This window comes from Leuresthes tenuis, unplaced genomic scaffold, assembly GCF_036924035.1.
Source record: "Leuresthes tenuis unplaced genomic scaffold, fLeuTen1.0.hap1 SCAF_10, whole genome shotgun sequence".
In the NCBI taxonomy this organism is placed as follows: Eukaryota; Metazoa; Chordata; class Actinopteri; order Atheriniformes; family Atherinopsidae; genus Leuresthes; species Leuresthes tenuis.
In genome coordinates, this window is record NW_027325364.1 from 32,165,265 (window position 1) to 32,184,041 (window position 18,777).

Sequence of the window (18,777 nt, forward strand, 5' to 3'; positions counted from 1 at the left end):
AAATCCCTCCTTCTAGGGTCCGTACCGTTCTTTCTAGATTTCACCACCAGGGGTGTTTAAAAAGTTATTCTCTATCAGATACAGTGATTTTCCTTTCCAGGACCAGGTTTTTTGTCCTAACTTGTCCATCGGTCCTAATATGGAAGGTACTTTTATGGGTTGATGTCCCAAGAAGGGTAAAAATACAAGCGCACACACACAGTCACTCAAAAAAGGTATCAATTTATCAACCAACAATTTGACACCATTTTGCCATAAAGAACAGTTTTAACTATGACCAGGGGTACTGTCTGACTGCCAAACTATCCTTGGTCTAAGTAGAACATAGTGAAGAGCTTAGTTATGACCAGAGACACTAGCCAAGTGTCAAACTACCTTATGCAGGTCAGAAAAGCATATCCTTCGGTTGTGGTGAGAAGCAGCAAAATGTTTCACAAACTCATCCAAATTTTAGGCATGGGACCTCCTTGACTCGGCAAGATGACTTAACCGGTCATCAGCCTTTGTTCTCCTGAGGTGAGTCCTAATCAGTTTTAAAGCAGAGAAGCTTCTCTCACAGGAAGCAATGCTGACTGGAGTAACAACAGCAATCTTACAAAGTCTGAATACCTCATGGAAAACCTCTTTGTAAGGTTCAAGAAACAGTAAAAATCAAGAACAGTAGATCTGGTCTGTCTAATCCACTTTTCACTCTCCTATCAAGAAGTCACTTGGTTTGGAGAACTTTATGTTTGAGATCACCTAGATCTGACTCAAAGGTCTGTCCAAAGGCAAAAAGAGGCTCCTCATTTAAGAAAGTTGCACTCTTTAGGCTCAGAGACTGCACACCTTGCATGATCTCACAACTTTTCTTTGAAAAACGCCTCTTCAGCTCAGTTATGAGACAGTCAGTCGCCTGATAAAAGAGTGATCTCAGGAAGCCCTCATAATCACAGTTTCTCTGTCCTATACTGCTTATCACCAGTGAGTGAAGAAATCTTGAGCTTATTCTAGGATGTCTTTTATACCATGTGAGTACACCAGTTTTGCACTGCTCAGCAAGCTCCTCAACCTCTTTCCATAGTTCAAAGGAACTCTCATTTCTGAAGTCTTGGAATGTGTCTGTAAGGGCACCTACTAGATCCACAGCCCTTGCTAGATCAAGTGTGCTGGACTGGATCATATCAGAAAGACATTTGGCATCACCAAGCACTTTACAAAAAGTAACCAAAAGTCCTATGAACTGTAAATCTATATGAGAAACAAGACCCCTTGCTTCCACTGATCTTTCGCCATGTCTTTCAAGTGCAAGTTACTACAATAGTCTCAGAACTGCTGGAAGTCTATCTCTCAGATTACGGCATGCTGTGTATCTGCATGCCCACCTTGTGTCTGTAAGTGCCTGTCGCTCCCTGGGCTGCTGCTCTTTATGAACTGCAAACCACTTCAGATGCACATAAGAGCCAGATACAGCTGCTGCAGAAGTGCAAAACAGTCAACAACCTCAGGCACTGCTTTTGTAGCATCAACAATAACTAAATCCAAGCAATGCACATTACAGTGAATGTAAAATGCAAATCTGACATCGCTTTGAATTCTTGCAGATACACCAGAATGTTTCCCTCTCATGGCAGTGTCACAACCTGGCTCCGAGATAGGACAAAAGATGGAGACCACACAAATTTAAACTATAAAACATACATTTATTTAATTAAACCACAAGGTTAACTGTGTATGTCAGTTCATCAGTAATGTTTGTAATGTATGGGTGTGTGAGAATGTGTGTAAATGTAAGATGAAACAAAACATACATAACCAAAGCTCAAACAAACCCAGCAACTCAAACAGGAGAGAGAGAGTGAGTGCTCAGAGCTTTTCTTATAACTGAACATTCACACCAATGCAGGTGCTGACCATCTCTCCTGATGAGATCCCAGACAACCAATCAAAAATTGGGTTAGGCAATGAGGCCGTTACAACAGAAGCACTGCCATACCCTTGTACCACAAAGTTATTTCTGTAGTCCAGACCATCTCTCTTTAGACTACTGACAATCATTTTACTGAGACCTGTTCTATCAAGGCTTTCAGCTGCCTGGAAGCATTGGAAGCTTTCATATATAGCACCATTATAATAATACCGTACAACCAAAGACATTTGTTCCTTTTTTTGCAAGTATTTAATTTCATCTGCAATCATACTGAACACTTCATTTTCTTTCACTTCTTTTATGATTTCATTCTGTACCATCTCAGCTAAGCCCTGAAGAATTTCGTTTTGGATTTGGTGACTTGTGTATTTTGCATTGCCATATGCACCCAGCCTTTTTTCAATAAATTATTTCATCTAATAAGGCCAACAAATTTTCCTTAATGTGAGTCCTCAGACTCTCGATGACCCCTCTGTGCTATATTTTGGGTTGCAGTCAAAAGAAGCACATTTGCTATTGTTTTGACAAAATGTTGATTTTCTTTCGCTTTATTTTGTCGATTTATATTCATAGAATTTAACATGGTTGTGTTCATCTTAGTACCCCTTTTATACTGACTCCATGTATACATTGCATTGATTTGTAGCTCTGACTTTGAGTTGAGCTTCAACCCAGACTCTACACAATGCTTTTTTCCCCAATTGGAGAAGCCTGACTGTGATGCAATGGCTGAATCCGGTTTCTACAACAGAAAAATGTCTACAGGCGAAGCAGTAGGAAGAGTCATGAAGGATAGAGTATTCAAGCCAAGAATTGTCTGTGTACCAGGAGCTGTTGAATGACCTCTTCCTTGTTCCATGCTGTGTTCTGGGGAATTTTGACAGACACGGCAGAACAGGACCCTCTTCTTTTTATCTTGAAATATCTGGAATACAAATAAAATGGTCATGGAAACACAGTTGGGGGATCCAGAAGATTATTAGACGATAACTGCAGCTAACTAGCAGGTTTTCAGGTAAGTAGAACAAAAGCAGTGCTGGATACAGCTGGTTCCTGCTCTTCTGGCTCACCATCATCCTCGTCAGGAGGTTTCTGTGTCCTCCCTCAATGGCACTGCATTGTCTAAGAATACAAGTGCAATCAAAATAAACATGCAACCCTCGTAAAAAAAACATACATTATCAGAAACCAACATTTCAAAATATCTAAAACTTAACTTAAAATGACATGTGAGCATGTGACTGCTTCTGTAGATGCTCTGACCAGGTAATGATGGGCTGGGTTCTGCCTGACATTCCTGACTAGTCCCAGGATGGGAGCTGCCAGGACTGCTGATGACAGAGCTGAGTTCTGACTGTGTGTCTGATCTTTCCTGATTTACTTCTTTTGACAAAAATTGATTCTTAACTGACCCTATGAACAAAATAAGCCTTGTTACTCCTAGCATCACTTACAATCACACAATGTTATCAAGTCTCCACTTCCAGTCTAAAAAATGTAAATAGACCACCGTAGATGTAAGTTTAATATTGAAACTTTTCAGCTAGTTGACTGTCTAGCATCTTCATGTTACATTTCATTTAAGTCAACAAAGCATGAAAAAGCTAGCAGGCTGATTGTCTGCTAGTTTAATTCCTCTAAAATCATCAATCTGACGCTGGTCATCTGTAGACGCCATTAGATGTAATGTTAATGTTAGCTTGATAGCTATCCAAACGCAAAAGTGATTTTAAACAGTCACTCTTTAGTGAACCACCATGAAATTTATTTTAGAATGAGGATTTCACTGTCCATAAAGGCATTCTATCCTTCTCCTCTGCCTCCTCCTCCTTTGTTTAATGCTCTTTTTGGGAAGTCCAGTTAAAAGACCATTACAGTAATGGAGTCTACTGGAGATGAATGCATGGATGAGTTTCTCCTGGTCTTTTCGTGAGAGAAAACCTTTAATTCTGTTGACGTTTCTGAGTTGGTAAAAAGCTGCTTTGGTGACAGCTTTGATGTGGCTGCTGAAAGTCAGATCTGAGTCTATCAACACTCCAAGGTTACCAACTTGGTCAGTGATTGTAAGGGCTCGAGTCTCAAGATATTTTCCAATGCTGACCCTCTTCTCTTTGCTACCAAACAGAATTATCTCAGTTTTGTTTTAATTTAATTGTAGAAAAGTCTCTCTCATCCAGGTGTTTATTTCCTCCAGACACTGACACAATACATCTGCTGGGCTGCAGTCCTCTGGTGACAGATACACATAAAGTGGTGTATCCTCTGTATAACTGTGATAATTGATGTTAAAGTTCTGCAATATCTGACCCAAAGGGAGCATATACAAGTTAAACAGAAGAGGTCCAACAACTGACCCCTGGGGGATCATGGCCACTCGCTCAGACTCATAGCTGCCAATTGTAACAAAATAACTCTGGCCTTCTAAATAGGACCTGAACCAGTTATGGACCGCTCTAGAAAGTCCAACCCAGTTTTCCAGCCTGTGCAACAGGATTCTGTGATCTACAGTATCAAACGCAGCACTGAGATCCAACAGAACCAGGACTGAAACATAACCAGAACCAGTATTCAACCAAATGTCGTTTAACACTTTGACCAGAGCTGTTTCAGTGTTGTGATGACGTCGGAAGCCTGATTGAAAGTTATCAAGAATTCCACTTTCACTCAGAAAGTCGTTAAACTGGTTAAATACAACTTTCTCAATAATCTTGGATATAAAAGAGAGGTTAGAGATAGGTCTGTAGTTGTTAATCACAGAGGTGTCTAGAGTTCTCTTCTTTAGGAGTGGCTTAATGGCAGCTGTCTTTAGTGACTTGGGAAAAATGCCTGATGCCAGTGAGCTGTTAACTATTTGTAGGAGATCACTTTCTACTGAGGTAAAAACAGTTTTTAAAAAGTCAGATGGTATTATGTCCAGAGTGCAAGTTATTGATTTCAGATGCTGAACTGTTTCCTCCAGGATTTTTAAATCATCAATATGTGATAATGTGACACAACGTCAGAGTTATTTCTAGGTTCTAGACACAGATTAGTTTTCTTGTTGGTCTGTGAGGAGATGAGCAAGCTAACACACAGCTAAGGAGCACAGATAACACAACCAAGAAAGTAGACTGTGCATTATAATAAATCAGTGAATAATAATCCTCCCTGGAACTGTCTCGGTGCAAAACCAAAGAGTAAATCATGTCTCCTGAAAGTGGGAGGACGAGAAACTGACTTCACTCCCTACGAGGCAGAGGAGCTCTTCTACCCCTGTACATGGGAGGAAACAGGACTGGACATCTCTGAATGGGAAGGTTAACAACAAACCTCCAAAACAACCGAGTGTGAAACTGCAGAACAGATTTGCTCCACTATCGAAGGACTCTGGATCTCTATTGGATGACCATCCATCCCAAAGCAACAAGGCAAGGACTGAAAACCAGTTGGAAAGTAAAAGGCCACAGGGAAAGCTAAAGGCTGGGCCTCAAACTCTGAACATAATTTACGGCAGAGTCACCCACAATCAAAGAATGTGCGGTAAGAACACTAAAGTCCTCTGCTTTCCTCGGGATATGGTTAACGATCTGAAGGAGAGAAATCTTGGAATTGCAAATGAATATACAACTGTGACAAACATCGTTCTGCATACAGGGTCAAACGATGTGTCCAAGCAACAGTCTGAGGTTCTGAAACGGGACTTCATTGGATTATTAAACACAGTGAGCTCACTGAATGCAGCTGTATTCGACAGTGGACCTGTACCACCAGTCCAAGGAGGAGAGGAAAGATTCAGCAGGTTGTTGGCACTGAATAAATGGCTTTTATTGGCATGAGCTGACCACTCAGTGCATTTTATTAATAATTTTAACATTTTTTGGGAACGCAGGCATCTTTTTAAGGCAAATGGATTTAATTTTAACAAGTCAGGGGTGAAACTGTTCACCTCCAACATATTTTATTTCCTACGTCATCCATCTGTGCTCGGTGCCAAGGCTGAGATAAACAAGGAGTTATCTCAGAGAGAGGAACAAACAAATCCCAGCAGAAACTTTGAGGAGGAACTCCATCTGCCCCCACCCAAGAGGAACTTTGGAAAGGAGAGACATCAGAGGCAAGAAGAGGGGTCTTTATTGGTCCCCAACCCTCTCAACAGTACTAATGACCAGGACCAGGACCTTCCCCTGCCCCCCAAACCCCTGACAGGTCATCGTAATCCTCACCCTCCCTTTCTCCCTCTTTCCCTCACCTGAAATTCACTGAGCAGATGATGGAGCGGGTCAATGCTGGGCTTAGATCTACCCCCCAGCGCAATCCCTTTTTGTCCCCCATAAACCCCCCACCAGAGAGGCCAAAGGTTCCCCGCCGAGTCCCTTCTGTCCCTTCACGCTGCCATCATGTTCTGTCTCCGCAGTCTGATGTGTGGAGGGTCCAGGCTGTGTGGATTCTGACAGTCGTGACTTTTCCCAGGACAAGCTGGGACCCTGTTTATTAGAAGGTTTTAAAATTTCTGTACTTTTAGGTGACAGAAGGAGAAATGTGGCCCAGTCAAAACACAGAGTTGCACTCAAAAAGATCTTTAAATAAAGTAATCATACCTTGTGTGCCACAGACTGCTGCCAAACACGAGGGGGCAAATAATACCTTCTAAAACACTTAAGTTGGTTTTATTAAATGTTAGGTCTTTAGCTTGGAAAACATTCTTAACCCTGGATTTTATTTTTTTAACTGAAACTTGGTTAGACCAAAATAACAATGCTGTTGTTCTCATTGAGTCGACCCCTCCTGGTTACAGTTTTATCAGCAAGGCCAGAGTGAGCAGGAGAGGAGGAGACGCAGTCTTATTCAATGAATCATTTCAATGTAAGCAGTTATCTCCTGGAAGTTTTCAGTACTTTGAATATATGGTTATACAGCTTAAGGCCTCACCCAGAGTCCTGTTTCTGAATGTTTACAGGACCCCTAAATACTGTGCAGATTTTTCTGAAGACCTCAGGGAACTGCTGTCTCTGATCTGTGTTGATTTTGACTGTGTAATTATTGTTGGTGATTTTAACATCCATATGGACAACCCTCAGGACAGAGGGACTAAAGACCTGAGTAACACTCTGGACAGCTTTAGGCTGACTCAGCATGTAACAGAGCCCACGCACAATAGGGGGCACACTCTAGACTTACTGATCTCTAAGGGTCTGAGCATTTCAAAGTCTGTCTGTATTACTGTGTCTGATGTGGGCCTGTCTGACCATTCCTGTGTTTTCTTTGAGAGTACGATTTCAGTGCACACAAATGTCTCAACAGCAGTTGAAAGATCTCACTACTGAAAACAGTAGTGAGATCAGGTCTTCCCTTTAACACCTGCCCTGTCCGGGGGTTCAGTCAGTGAGCTCGCCAGTAGCTTCAATACTAAAATGTTAAATGTTATGGATACTATTGCTCCTATTAAGGTGAAGGTTATCTCTGGAAGGAAGAAGTCTCCATGGTGAAATTCCACACTGGTGAAAAATGGGAAAAGAGAGTGTCGGAAAGCTGAGTGCAGATGGAGAAAAACAAATCTCCAGTTTCATTATGACATCTATAAAGAGAAACTTCACTCTTATAATTTACAACTGAGGAATGCAAGGAAGTCCTACTTATCTGATATCATCACCAAAAACAGTCATAATGCTCAGGCCTTATTTGCTACAGTTGACAGGCTAACAAACCATCCTGTGTCAGTGGCAACTGAACTTCATTCCACCATGGCCTGCAATGACTTTGCCTAATTCTTCACAGACAAAGTCCAAAATATTAGACAAGGAGTTGGTTCCTCAGCAGCAGGTTCAGCATATGTACCGTGTCCACCGAAAACCGGTTTAAACACCATGACACTGTTTCAATCCATTAACAGTAAAGACCTGGAGGACATCTTATGTCACCTGAACTCCTCCTCTTGCTGTTTAGACCTCCTGCCAACAGATTTTTTCAGAGAGGACTAAAAGATTTTAGAGTCAGACCTGTTACTGATTGTGAACTTGTCTTTAATGTCAGGTGTGTTTCCAGAGATTGTCCTTTTTATGCTGAAAAAGGACAATCTTGACAAGACGCAAATGAACAACTACAGGCCCATCTCAAATCTCCCCTTTTTAAGTAATATCATTGAAAAAGCGGTTTTTCAACAACTTAATTACTTTTTAACACAAAATAACTGCTATGATACCTTCCAGTCAGGCTGTATACAGCACCACAGCACTGAGACTGCTCTGACCAAAGTGTTTAATGACATAGGTTTGAATACAGATGGTGGAAAAATGTCAGTCTTAGTTTTACTGGATCTCAGTGCTGCTTTTGATACAGTTGACAATATATTACTCAAACGACTGGAGAACTGGGTGGGTCTTTCCGGAACTGTACAAAACTGGTTCAAAACATACTTAGAGAACAAATAAAACTAAGATATTCAAAAGAAGTGAAATCACCAAATGATATATCTTTACACTGAAATGTATCTTTAAATAAGGCAGCTTCTCCCCCACCTTCCCTCCCATTTCAGCATTTATCTATGAAACTAAAATTTGGGGGTGCTGTTTCATTAAGAACAGTAGCACTTGTGCTCTCTGTTAACCATGTTTTTGTCAAGAAAAGAAAATCTAAATTGTGTGAAATAATAGTCATTAACTAACAGTGACTTATTGGACACAGATCTAATATTAAGTAGAGCGAGCTTTGTGGAGTTTACACTGGTCTCTGTTGTAGTCTGAGTTGTACGTGGTACCGTTAACAGAATAGATAGATTCATCCAGCAAGTTGACTGTTTTCGATTCCTTCTTTTACTCACTAATACAGGAATCCTACTGGGTCCCAGCTTGTTCTCAGAACAGCTGTCAGTAGTAAGACCCTGAACGCATCATGGCATGTTATCTTTGTTCTGAACTCTGCTGCTGCTCCTTGAACATCCTGCACATCATAGTAGTCTCATGGCATTTGGGATGAAACTGTTGTGAAATCTGGCTGTTCTGCTTTTGATGCTGCTGAACCTCTTACCATTGGGCAGCAGGGAAAACAGTCCGTGATGGGGGTGGGAGGGGTCTTTGATGCCAGACTGAGCCCAGGTCAAGCAGCATCTGCAAGCAGTTTCATGGATGGAGGGGAGTGCTGTCCCGATGATTCTCTCCGCTGTCCTCAGTATGCTCTCTATTGTCCCTCTGTAAAAACAGGTGAGGATGGGAGGGGAGATGTTTTTTCTTCTCATCCGACAAAGAGTGCAGACGCTGGTGTCCTCTCTTCACGAGAGCAGAGGTGTGAAGGAATTAAGTGCTGCTGACTTGCTCCACTGCAGTGTCATTGATGAGGAGGGGGGTGTGACTGGGCTGTTTTTTGCTGAAGTCAACGGCGATCTCTTTTGTTTTGTTGACATTCAGGATTAAATTGTTCGTGTCACACCAGTCCACTGGGTGTTTCACCTCCTCTCTGTAGGCCAGTTCGTTGTTGTCCCTGATGAGGCCCACCACTGTTGTGTCGTCCGCATACTTTATGATGTGGTTCGCACTGAACCTGGCTTGGCAGTTGTGGGTCATCAGGGTGAAGACCAGGGTGGGCTCAGCACGCAGTGCTGGGGGGAGCCAGTGCTGAAGGAGATAACGCTGGAGGTGTTCTTCTCCAGGTGCGATGCCTTTCTGTTTTGTGTTGTCTCACAAATAAAACAATGAAAAGAAACTCTCCCCTAAAACAAGCATTAAAACCTTTAATATTGTCTGTTGAATTTCTGGTGGTTCTATTTAGTTTTTTTATATGCAAATTGAAAAGGCACCTTTTGTTTTCGTCTTATGTACATATTATTACTTATGTAGTTCAAGATAGTCTTCACAAAAGCAGTCATTATCTGAATTAAATCACACAACTTCTATATGATTGAATTTTTCTTCAACAAATGAGTTTGTTTGTCTTAATTACAGTGTTTGTATCTAAAAGGGAATTACAGAGACCATTGTTCATGAGGGTCTTAAAATGAAGAGTATTCTACGTCTGCCATGAGCAACATGCGGTAGGAGTTATCATTGAGCGAATACCAGTCCTAACTCATCTTGGAAATCTGGCTAAAGCATGCTGCTTACTGCTTGGGCTGACATATGTACTTAAAGGGGGAACTCCAGTATTTTTAAACCCAGACCTTATTTCTGGTATGAAATACGTTCATCTACTCACCAAGAACAGTTTGGTGAAAGTCGGCGTCCTTCAGAAGATATTTAGATAACTCGAGATCCATATAACACCCTTCCTGAGTCTGGTTCTGCCAGTAGTTTCTTCCTGTTAAAAAGGGAGTCGTTCCTTTCCACAGTCGCCACAGGCACGCTCAGGACGGGAGATTGGACTGAAGACAAGTTTCGGTGCAATCTGTTAGTTTCCTTAGCTAGGATATAAATTTTTTTAATTGGCTCTATATGAATTAATTGGATTATTATTACAATGAATTTAATTCCAATTGGCTTGAATTGGACTATATTACTTAAGTGCCTTGAGATGACAATTGTTGTAATCTGGCGCTATATAAATAAAATTGAATTGAAATTGAATATAACGGAGTGAACGGGGCTTAGACGATGCAGCCTCTAAATAAGGCATTATCTGTCTTTATTTCACCAATACTTTAAGAATGAATGAACGAATGTGTACTATAGCTCTGTGTTGTTGTTATTGGCGGCTATCGGGGGCTTAGAGGGCTTTCTACACACTCTACTGGGATGATGTCATCGATGCCCGCTGCAGCACAGTTTATTCACTCCGTGCTCTGTGACAGTCGGCTAACTTCACACAGAGTTTGCTGCTGATAGTTTTGTGCAACATGGCAGGATATTTATCAGATTTTGACGACGTGGACAACAACTTTGTGTTTGATGGACGTCCTTACCGGAGTGAATGAGCTGTGCTGCAGCGGCTGGCATCGCTGACGTCATCCCAGTAGACGAGTCTACTGTAAGAGTCCGTAAGTCTCTTATTTTTCCTCTGCGCAGGGGGTCTGCTGAAATTATTGAAAGAAAAGTGTTGGGCATAAAAGCGCTGAGTGTTTGAATTGGGCAAACAGCAGCTTGTGAGATGTGTTTGTGAGGCAGGTGGCTGTGAAGGAAGCCAGGTTGATGGTGAACCACGGGCTAGACTTTAGGACTATGACTCCTCTTCCTGACAGTCACCCAGCCACTCTAGGGTCCCGGCTGCTCGGGATCTGCTCGGGGATGACTAAAAGAGCCAACTACGCTAGGTGGCTCCGCACTGACTAAAGGGGCCTGGCTCACTAGCGGGTGGTTTTCAACAGTGCAGACCCGAGCTTCCAATTCAGATAACCTCGTCTCCAAAACTACAAAAAGACTACATTTGTTACATGTACCATTACTACTAAAGGAGGCAGAGGAGTAACTAAACATCACATGGAACAAGTAAAAGTGGGCGATGGAGGAAGATAACTGGTAGCTATGCTAAGCTAGAAAACAAGGCACCCCGCTAAAAAGTGAAAATAAACACCAAAGATCTGTAGGAGTGAGTGTTAGAATAGAGCAAGTACGGGATAGAGTTAACTATGCAAAAATGTGTAACTCATAAGGAGAAATTAAGGGGATTTTAATAGTCCAAGAGGAGCAAGAAATTAATTAACAGTAACAGGAAGTGTTGAAATACGTCTTACCACAAAGCGTCCGCAGCGTCACCAGGTCCTTGGGTGCTGAAAAATTCCTTCTATCAAACTGACAAAACTTATTTATCCACTTCTAATCAAGTTTCAACATTAAACAACTTTGATCTGACACAGATCAATTGATCACAGCATTCTGTTACAGAGACTTGAACATGTTATTTGGATTAAAGGAACTGCATTTTTCTGGTTTAAGTTAAAATAAATATGATAGATTCAAATTTCTACAAAATTTCAGTTATAGTAAATGAAGAATCTTCCTAACACAACAGAGTAAGTCATGGAGTTCCTCAGGGTTCTGTGCTTGGACCAATTCTTTTTACTTTATACATGCTTCCATTAGGTAACATTATTAGACAGCATGGCATACATTTCCATTGCTATGCTGATGATACTCAGCTGTAGTTAGCACTGAGTTGCACTTGTGTATGAAATGCGCTATACAAATAAAATTGCCTTGCCTTGTCTTGCCTATGAAACCAGTAGGTTGATCAGACTACAAGTATGTCTTAAAGACATTAAGACCCGGATGACTTTCTGCTTTGAAATTCAGACAAAATTGAAGTTGTTGCCTTTGGACCTTAGCGCTTCAGGGAGAAATTGTTATAAGTGTTATGCTTATTTGAAATTTAATTAATTGGATTTGCTTGGATTACAATGAATTAGATTCCAACTTGCTTAAATTTAACAGCATCGAGGGGGCGCGGCTGGACACCGAACAAGTGAGACGCATCTCCCAATGCTCCTGAGTCTGACCGAAATTTATATATTCATTCTTTGTTAATAGTTCCTACTATTACTCGGCCTTCGAGAGGTTTCAACACTTCAACAAAACCTCAACACTTTGTAATTCAAGCCAGAAATGACTTCTTCCCGACCGAATAGGGACTCTATGAGGGCAGGCCGTAACAGCCTGCAACTTCTCCTAAGTCATCCTCGCCCACCGGCGCTAATACCCTGCAGCTACTCTGACGGTGGAGCTACTGCATTCTGTTGTTGAGACTCTCAAGACGGATATTTTTGGTAAAATCTACTCTCTCTCTAGTAACCTTAGGTCAGAGATCTCTGCTATCAAAGACAAACTTAAAGGGTCTATTGACAGTGTGCAAAAGAAACTTGACACACATGGTGTGACTTCAGAGTTGGAACGTGGCGCTTCAGACCATAGCACTTGCATTAGCGAGTTTGAGGCTAACGTGAACTCGCTAACATCCAGAGTGGCTTTCTTGGATAGCCAATGTGAGGATATGGAAAGCAGAATGCGGAGGAACAACATCCGCCTTCTGGGGGTGCTGAAGGGAGTGGAGGGACCGCTACTGGTGGAGTTTATAGCTTAGAGGAAAAACCACTGCTTGACCAGGCCCACTGCACTCTGCGCAACCACCCCCATGATGGAAACCCACCGCGACCTTTTGTCATCAGAGTGCACTTTTTCCATGTGCGTAACAACATTTTAAAGAAATCCGGTGAGACATATCCCCTTTTGTACAAGGGTAAGAAACTGAAAAAAAATTTCCGGACTATACCACGGCTGTGGCTAAAAAACAAGCAAACTTCAGTAAGGTGAAATGTCAGCTGCTAGCCTGCCCGGGAGTGAAGTTTGGACTTCTTTATCTGGCTGTTCAGAGGCCCACCCTGCGCAACAGCTCCTCACACAGATTTGATGATGCATCCCACGAGCAGCCGATTTTGTTCACAAAAACATCAAATCTGCTGTTGAACAGATTAGGATCACTTAAATTAGAATTCAGCTAATTTTTCGAGAAAATTGAGAGGCTCTCATTTGTGGTTACTCAAAGTTAACTTATTTTGCCAACCTATGTTTAGAATGTTATTTTCCCTGTTAATGGACTTTCAGGTTCTATTATATACTTTTAATTTGATACTTTTATATTATATACTTTTGATTATAATTATATGATATTATATAATATATAATGATTATAATTATGTATAATATATTATATAATGATTATAATTTTAACACCTTTTGGAATCTTCTGTGTGCCTTTTTTACATAGATTTATTTTTTCAGTATTTTACCTTTTTTATACTGGTCATGGACCTCAAATAGCAAGAGTATAGGTAATGATACTTAGCTCTAAGCTCCTTGTTTATTTAGGGTTTTGCTTGCATCTCAGTTGGGGAGATGCTTCGGCATGGGGGTTGGGAGGGGGAGGAGCTCCTTGCTTCTTTTTTGTAACTTTTGTCACTTCTTACATGTTCTTTTACTGTACTGTTATTGTGTACTCTTCCTTTTATTGTTTACTTTTGGTTACATTTAAATTCAGATTTACAGTGCCAACCATGACCATGTGTTTATATTATGCCCTCACACATCTTTTTTTTTATCTTAATACATGACTTCTTTTGATATAACACATCTGGCAGGGGGGTAATGGTCTTAACGTCCTCACCTGGAATTGTAGCGGTGTCAACAATCCGGTTAAACGTAGCAAGGTACTTTACCACCTCCATATGCTAAAGCTCATATCATCTTCCTACAAGAAACTCATCTCAAGGTATCACAACACAAGTCTTAGATGCAGATGGGTAGGACAGGTGTTTGATTCTTCATTTCAGAGTAGGGCGAGAGGTGTAGGCCATTGTAGTTCATAATTATGATAATATTTTTTAATATTTGCAAATTAGGAGTTATATGCATGGCCTGGAACCTCGGTCCACCTCTCCCGAGCGACACACCGCTCGACATGTTTCCTACCCCTCTCCCTGCAACTAAGGGTGCTTTAACTTCCATTTACAAGAGAATTTCTTCCCTGCTGGCTGTTTCACTGGGTAGTATAAAATCTGTATGGGTGAGGGAGCTTGAGGAGGAATTTCCATAAGAGATAATAATACATTTTATTTGGAGGCACCTTTCAAGTCACCCAAGGTCACCTTTGTAGCGAACTTGACGAGAGACAGACGTCTCATGGAACTCTTAAAATTGCCTTGTTAAGATTCACTTTCAGCTGAATCTTGGAACTGTATTAAATGTGCTTTATATCTTTGTAGCGGTTCTTTCAGGTTCTCAGTGAAATCCCAAGCTGCATTTTAAAGCCTTTTTCATGATCGTACTTGGAATAATATCGCAGAAATCATTTTGGAAAATGACTAACTTGCCTATGGAGCCACATTGCCCCCCAGTGGTCCGTAGTACTGAATATTTTGTTATGAAGTGAACAACTTGCATATTACATTTTACATTTATATGAAGTAATCCAACTGTAAACCAATGTCTCTGGCTGTTCTTGTATTCCATGTTTAACACAGGAAAATAACACTGTTTGGTTTGTTGATCATACGTCATAACTTTACATATCTGAATCTTTACAGAATCTGAATTTTGAAACTAATAATCAGTACCTATGTTATTTGATGTTTCTATATTATAAGTCTATGTTATAGCTTTAACCTTCACATCTTCGTTGTTTTCAGAATCCTTTAGATGAATGACTATGAAACAGAGGAATGGAGAAATCAAGTTTCTTTGTTTCATCCAAAATCTCTTAATGCTAGAATTAGATGGTCTTACAAAACACACCCAGGCGGACGTCACAACATTTTCTGGCATGCCATTGGCTGAAAGTGTAGCGTAAGCCTACGTCATGCCCCGCCTCCGCGAATCAAACTCCAGAACCCACGATGTAAAGTCAGAAAGAAAATGATGGAATGAGAGCAGGGATGAGCAGAAGAAGAGATATTAAGGAATCAGAAAGATGACCGGAGAGGAAGATGAGAAGGAAGAAAAAGATACGAACAAAGAAAGAAACAGGATGAAGAAGTAGAAAGACAGACGCTTTTGTGTTTCTTCGTTCGTCCATCTCATCTGTCTCAATGTCTGTTACGTCACACGTTTCCTCCGCTGCGGCACACGTCATTACATAGTTTTGCTCACCAGGCGAGCCAGCATTAATTCAATTCAATTCAATTTTATTTATATAGCGCCAGATTACAACAATTGTCATCTCAAGGCACTTAAGTAATATAGTCCAATTCAAGCCAATTGGAATTCAATTCATTGTAATCATAATCCAATTAATTCATATAGAGCTAATTCAAAAAATTAATATCCTAGCTAAGGAAACCAACAGATTGCACCGAAATGTGTCTTCAGTCCAATCTCCCGTCCTGAGCGTGCCTGTGGCAACTGTGGAAAGGAACGACTCCCTTTTAACAGGAAGAAACCTCTGGCAGAACCAGACTCAGGAAGGGTGGCCATCCGCCTCGACCAGCTGGGGTTTGAGAAGACAGAAAAGAGGGAAAAGAGGGGGGAAAAACACCATAACGCCATTCAAAGGATATCTGTTGGAACAGGGAAACATAGGTTGATAACCACAATAATGTCACATGTACATAAAATCAATTTTGAAATTAAACAGGGGGAAAAAAGAGAGCAAAGTGAGGAAAGGTGTGACAGATGAGGTCCCCCAGCAGTCTAAGCCTATAGCAGCTTAACTATGGGATGTTTCAGGATTACCTGAGCCATCCCTAACTGTAAGCTTTATCGAAAAGAAAAGTTTTAAGCCTAATCTTAAAAGTGGAAAGGGTGTCTGCTTCCCGGACATTTACTGGCAGCTTATTCCACAAGAGAGGGGCCTGATAACTGAAGGCTCTACCTCCCATTCTACTTTTAGAAACTCTGGGAACAACAAGTAAACCTGCAGTTTGGGAGCGAAGTGCTCTGTTAGGAAAATATCTTACAATTAAATCTTTAAGATATGATGGAGCTCGGTCATTAAGAACTTTATATGTCAGAAGAAGAATCTTAAATTCTATTCTGAATTTAACAGGGAGCCAATGAAGAGAAGCTAAAACTGGAGAAACATGATCTCTCCTGTTAGTTCTCATCAGAACTCTGGCTGCAGCATTTTGGATCAGCTGGAGGCTTTTCAGAGAATATGTGGGACAGCCCAATAATAAGGAATTACAGTAGTCCAATCTTGAAGTAACAAATGCATGAACTAGTTTCTCTGCATCACCCTGAGACAGGATGTTCCTGATTTTAGCAATATTACGAAGGTGAAAGAAGGCAGTCCTAGAAACCAGTTTTATATGTGCGTCAAATGATAAATTCTGGTCAAAAATAACTCCAAGGTTCCTCACTGTAGAACTAGAAGCCAAGGAAATACCATCTAGAGTAACTATATAACTAGACAATTTCTCCCTGAAGCGCTCAGGTCCAAAGAGAACAACTTCAGTTTTGTCTGAATTTAAAAGCAGACAGTTCTGAGTCATCCAGGTCTTTATGTCTTTAAGACAGGCTTGTAGCCTGACCAACCTGTAGGTTTCATCTGGTTTCATAGATAAGTACAGCTGAGTATCATCAGCATAACAATGGAAATTTATGCCATGCTGTCTGATAATGTTACCTAATGGAAGCATGTATAAAGTAAAAAGAATCGGTCCAAGCACAGAACCCTGAGGAACTCCATGACTTACTCCAACGTGTGAGGAAGATTCCTCATTTACAAGAACAAACTGGAATCTATCAGATAAATATGACTTAAACCAGCCTAATGCAGTTCCTTTAATCCCAATAACATGTTCAAGTCTCTGTAACAGAATGCTGTGATCGATCGTATCAAAAGCTATTAAGCTTGTATTAAGCTTGTCAAACTTTGTTTATGTTTTGTGAATTTAAGTTCACCTCAGAGTTGGTCAGCAACCAAACCAACTCCACTTTTGCCATTGTTTACTGTAAATTCCTCTATACCATCGAGTTCCATCTCCTTACACGGAGCTACTGTGTAGAAGTAGCGACCTGCCTCAGACAACTTAAAAGTCCACAAAGTCACCCACAACTAAGGAAGGCCGTGAGACACGGAACCGAGAGAAACCACTTGGACCGGCTGGCGATTCAGTTCACTAAATGTTTCATATATTATCCTCCATATTCAAAGCATTTCTACTGTTTGTCTTAAGGTTCATATATATAAATAAAAACAATTAACCGGTTGTGGTGTATGTTTTCTTTGCGTATTTGTCAGTCCAACCAAACGAGAATTTTGGCATACCAGAATCGTAAGATTGTCTTTTCCTTTGATTGAAGCTGGTGCCCAAAACATGACGTTATATAAGGCTTATTTAGATAGTGAGAACTTTCTTATAATCCTTATATTTTAATCACACTACACCTTACAATAAAAAATATAAGATAAAAGCATGAAAGATAGAAACAACATTAATACAGAACATCAACATTAGTGAACAAGTGAAGTGCACAGGGTCCCGTTATAGAGAGTATGCCTGTTTGAACAGGTGAGTTTTGAGTTGAGACTTGAATGATGTGATGGAGTCTGACTGTCTTATGTGTGGGGGGGAGGAAGTTCCAGAGCCTGGGTGCTGAGCAGCTGAAGGCTCGGGCACCCGTGGTACTGAGGCGTGACGTGGGGATGGTTACCAGTCCAGAAGAAGATGAGCGGAGGGTGCTGGAAGAAGTGTATTTGTGAAGGAGGTTGCAGAGGTAAGTAGGGGCTAGATTGTGGAGAGCTTTATAGGTGAGAAGGTTTTTGTAGTCGATGCGGGATGTGACAAATGAGTGGACCGACATTTCAGTGCTGGATTGGGTCAGTGATGGGCGGAGTCTGGAGATGTTGCGAAATTGGAAGAATGCACTCCGGGTGATATTTTAAATATGGGGTGCAAATGAAAGGGTGCAATCCAGAATGACGCCGAGGCTCTTGACTTGAGAGGAGAAGGGTACAGGGAATTCATCAACGATGATGGGTGGAGCTGGGGTGTGTTGTGATTTGGTGAGGATGGATTTGGAGCCAATGAGCAGGGCCTCTGTTTTATTGCCGTTTAGCTTTAGGAAGTTCCTGCTCATCCAGCTCCGGATGTCATCAAGACAGGTGATGAGGGAGGTAGGAGGGATGGCAGCGGTCGGTTTAGAGGAGACATAGACCTCTGTGTCATTGGTGAAAAGAAGGGGACCCAATACTGACCCCTGGGGCACACCCAATGAACCACCCGAACACCCAGACTTATGGTTCCTTAGTTGCACAAATTGTTGGCGGTCAGGTATGATGTGAACCAGGAGAGTGCAGCAACAGTGATTCCAATGCCAGCCAGGCGGTCCAGGAGCAGAGGGTACGAGATGGTATCAAATGCTGCACTGAGGTCAAGGAGGATGAGAATGGTAAGTAGTCCAGAGTCAGCTACATGGAGGAGGATCATTGGTGATTTTGACCAGGGCTTTTTCAGTGCTATGTTTTGGACGGTAGCT

The 18,777-nt window shown here is 41.3% G+C and overlaps 1 protein-coding gene across 1 annotated transcript; it reads right to left on the reverse strand.

Moving 5' to 3' along the window:
• Positions 1-16,040: 16,040 nt before the first annotated feature.
• LOC140316994 (uncharacterized) lies at positions 16,041-18,102 on the reverse strand. Its single transcript, XM_072395072.1, has 3 exons — positions 17,919-18,102; positions 17,249-17,313; positions 16,041-16,970 (listed from the first exon to the last, which is right to left on the reverse strand). Exons 1-3 carry the CDS (start codon positions 18,100-18,102, stop codon positions 16,041-16,043), a joined length of 1,179 nt encoding a protein of 392 aa, XP_072251173.1.
• Positions 18,103-18,777: the final 675 nt, after the last annotated feature.

Bases quoted from the DNA above. Each gene is read 5' to 3' on its own strand.
- LOC140316994 (XM_072395072.1), bottom strand. From the start codon at position 18,102: ATGTCGGTCCACTCATTTGTCACATCCCGCATCGACTACAAAAACCTT. The intron at 17,314-17,918 runs GTGCCCGAGCCT...TGTCTGAGGCAG, and splicing joins GTCACGCCTCAGTACCACGG to GTCGCTACTTCTACACAGTA. The intron at 16,971-17,248 runs GTAAACAATGGC...GGAGTTCCTCAG, and splicing joins ATGGTATAGAGGAATTTACA to GGTTCTGTGCTTGGACCGAT.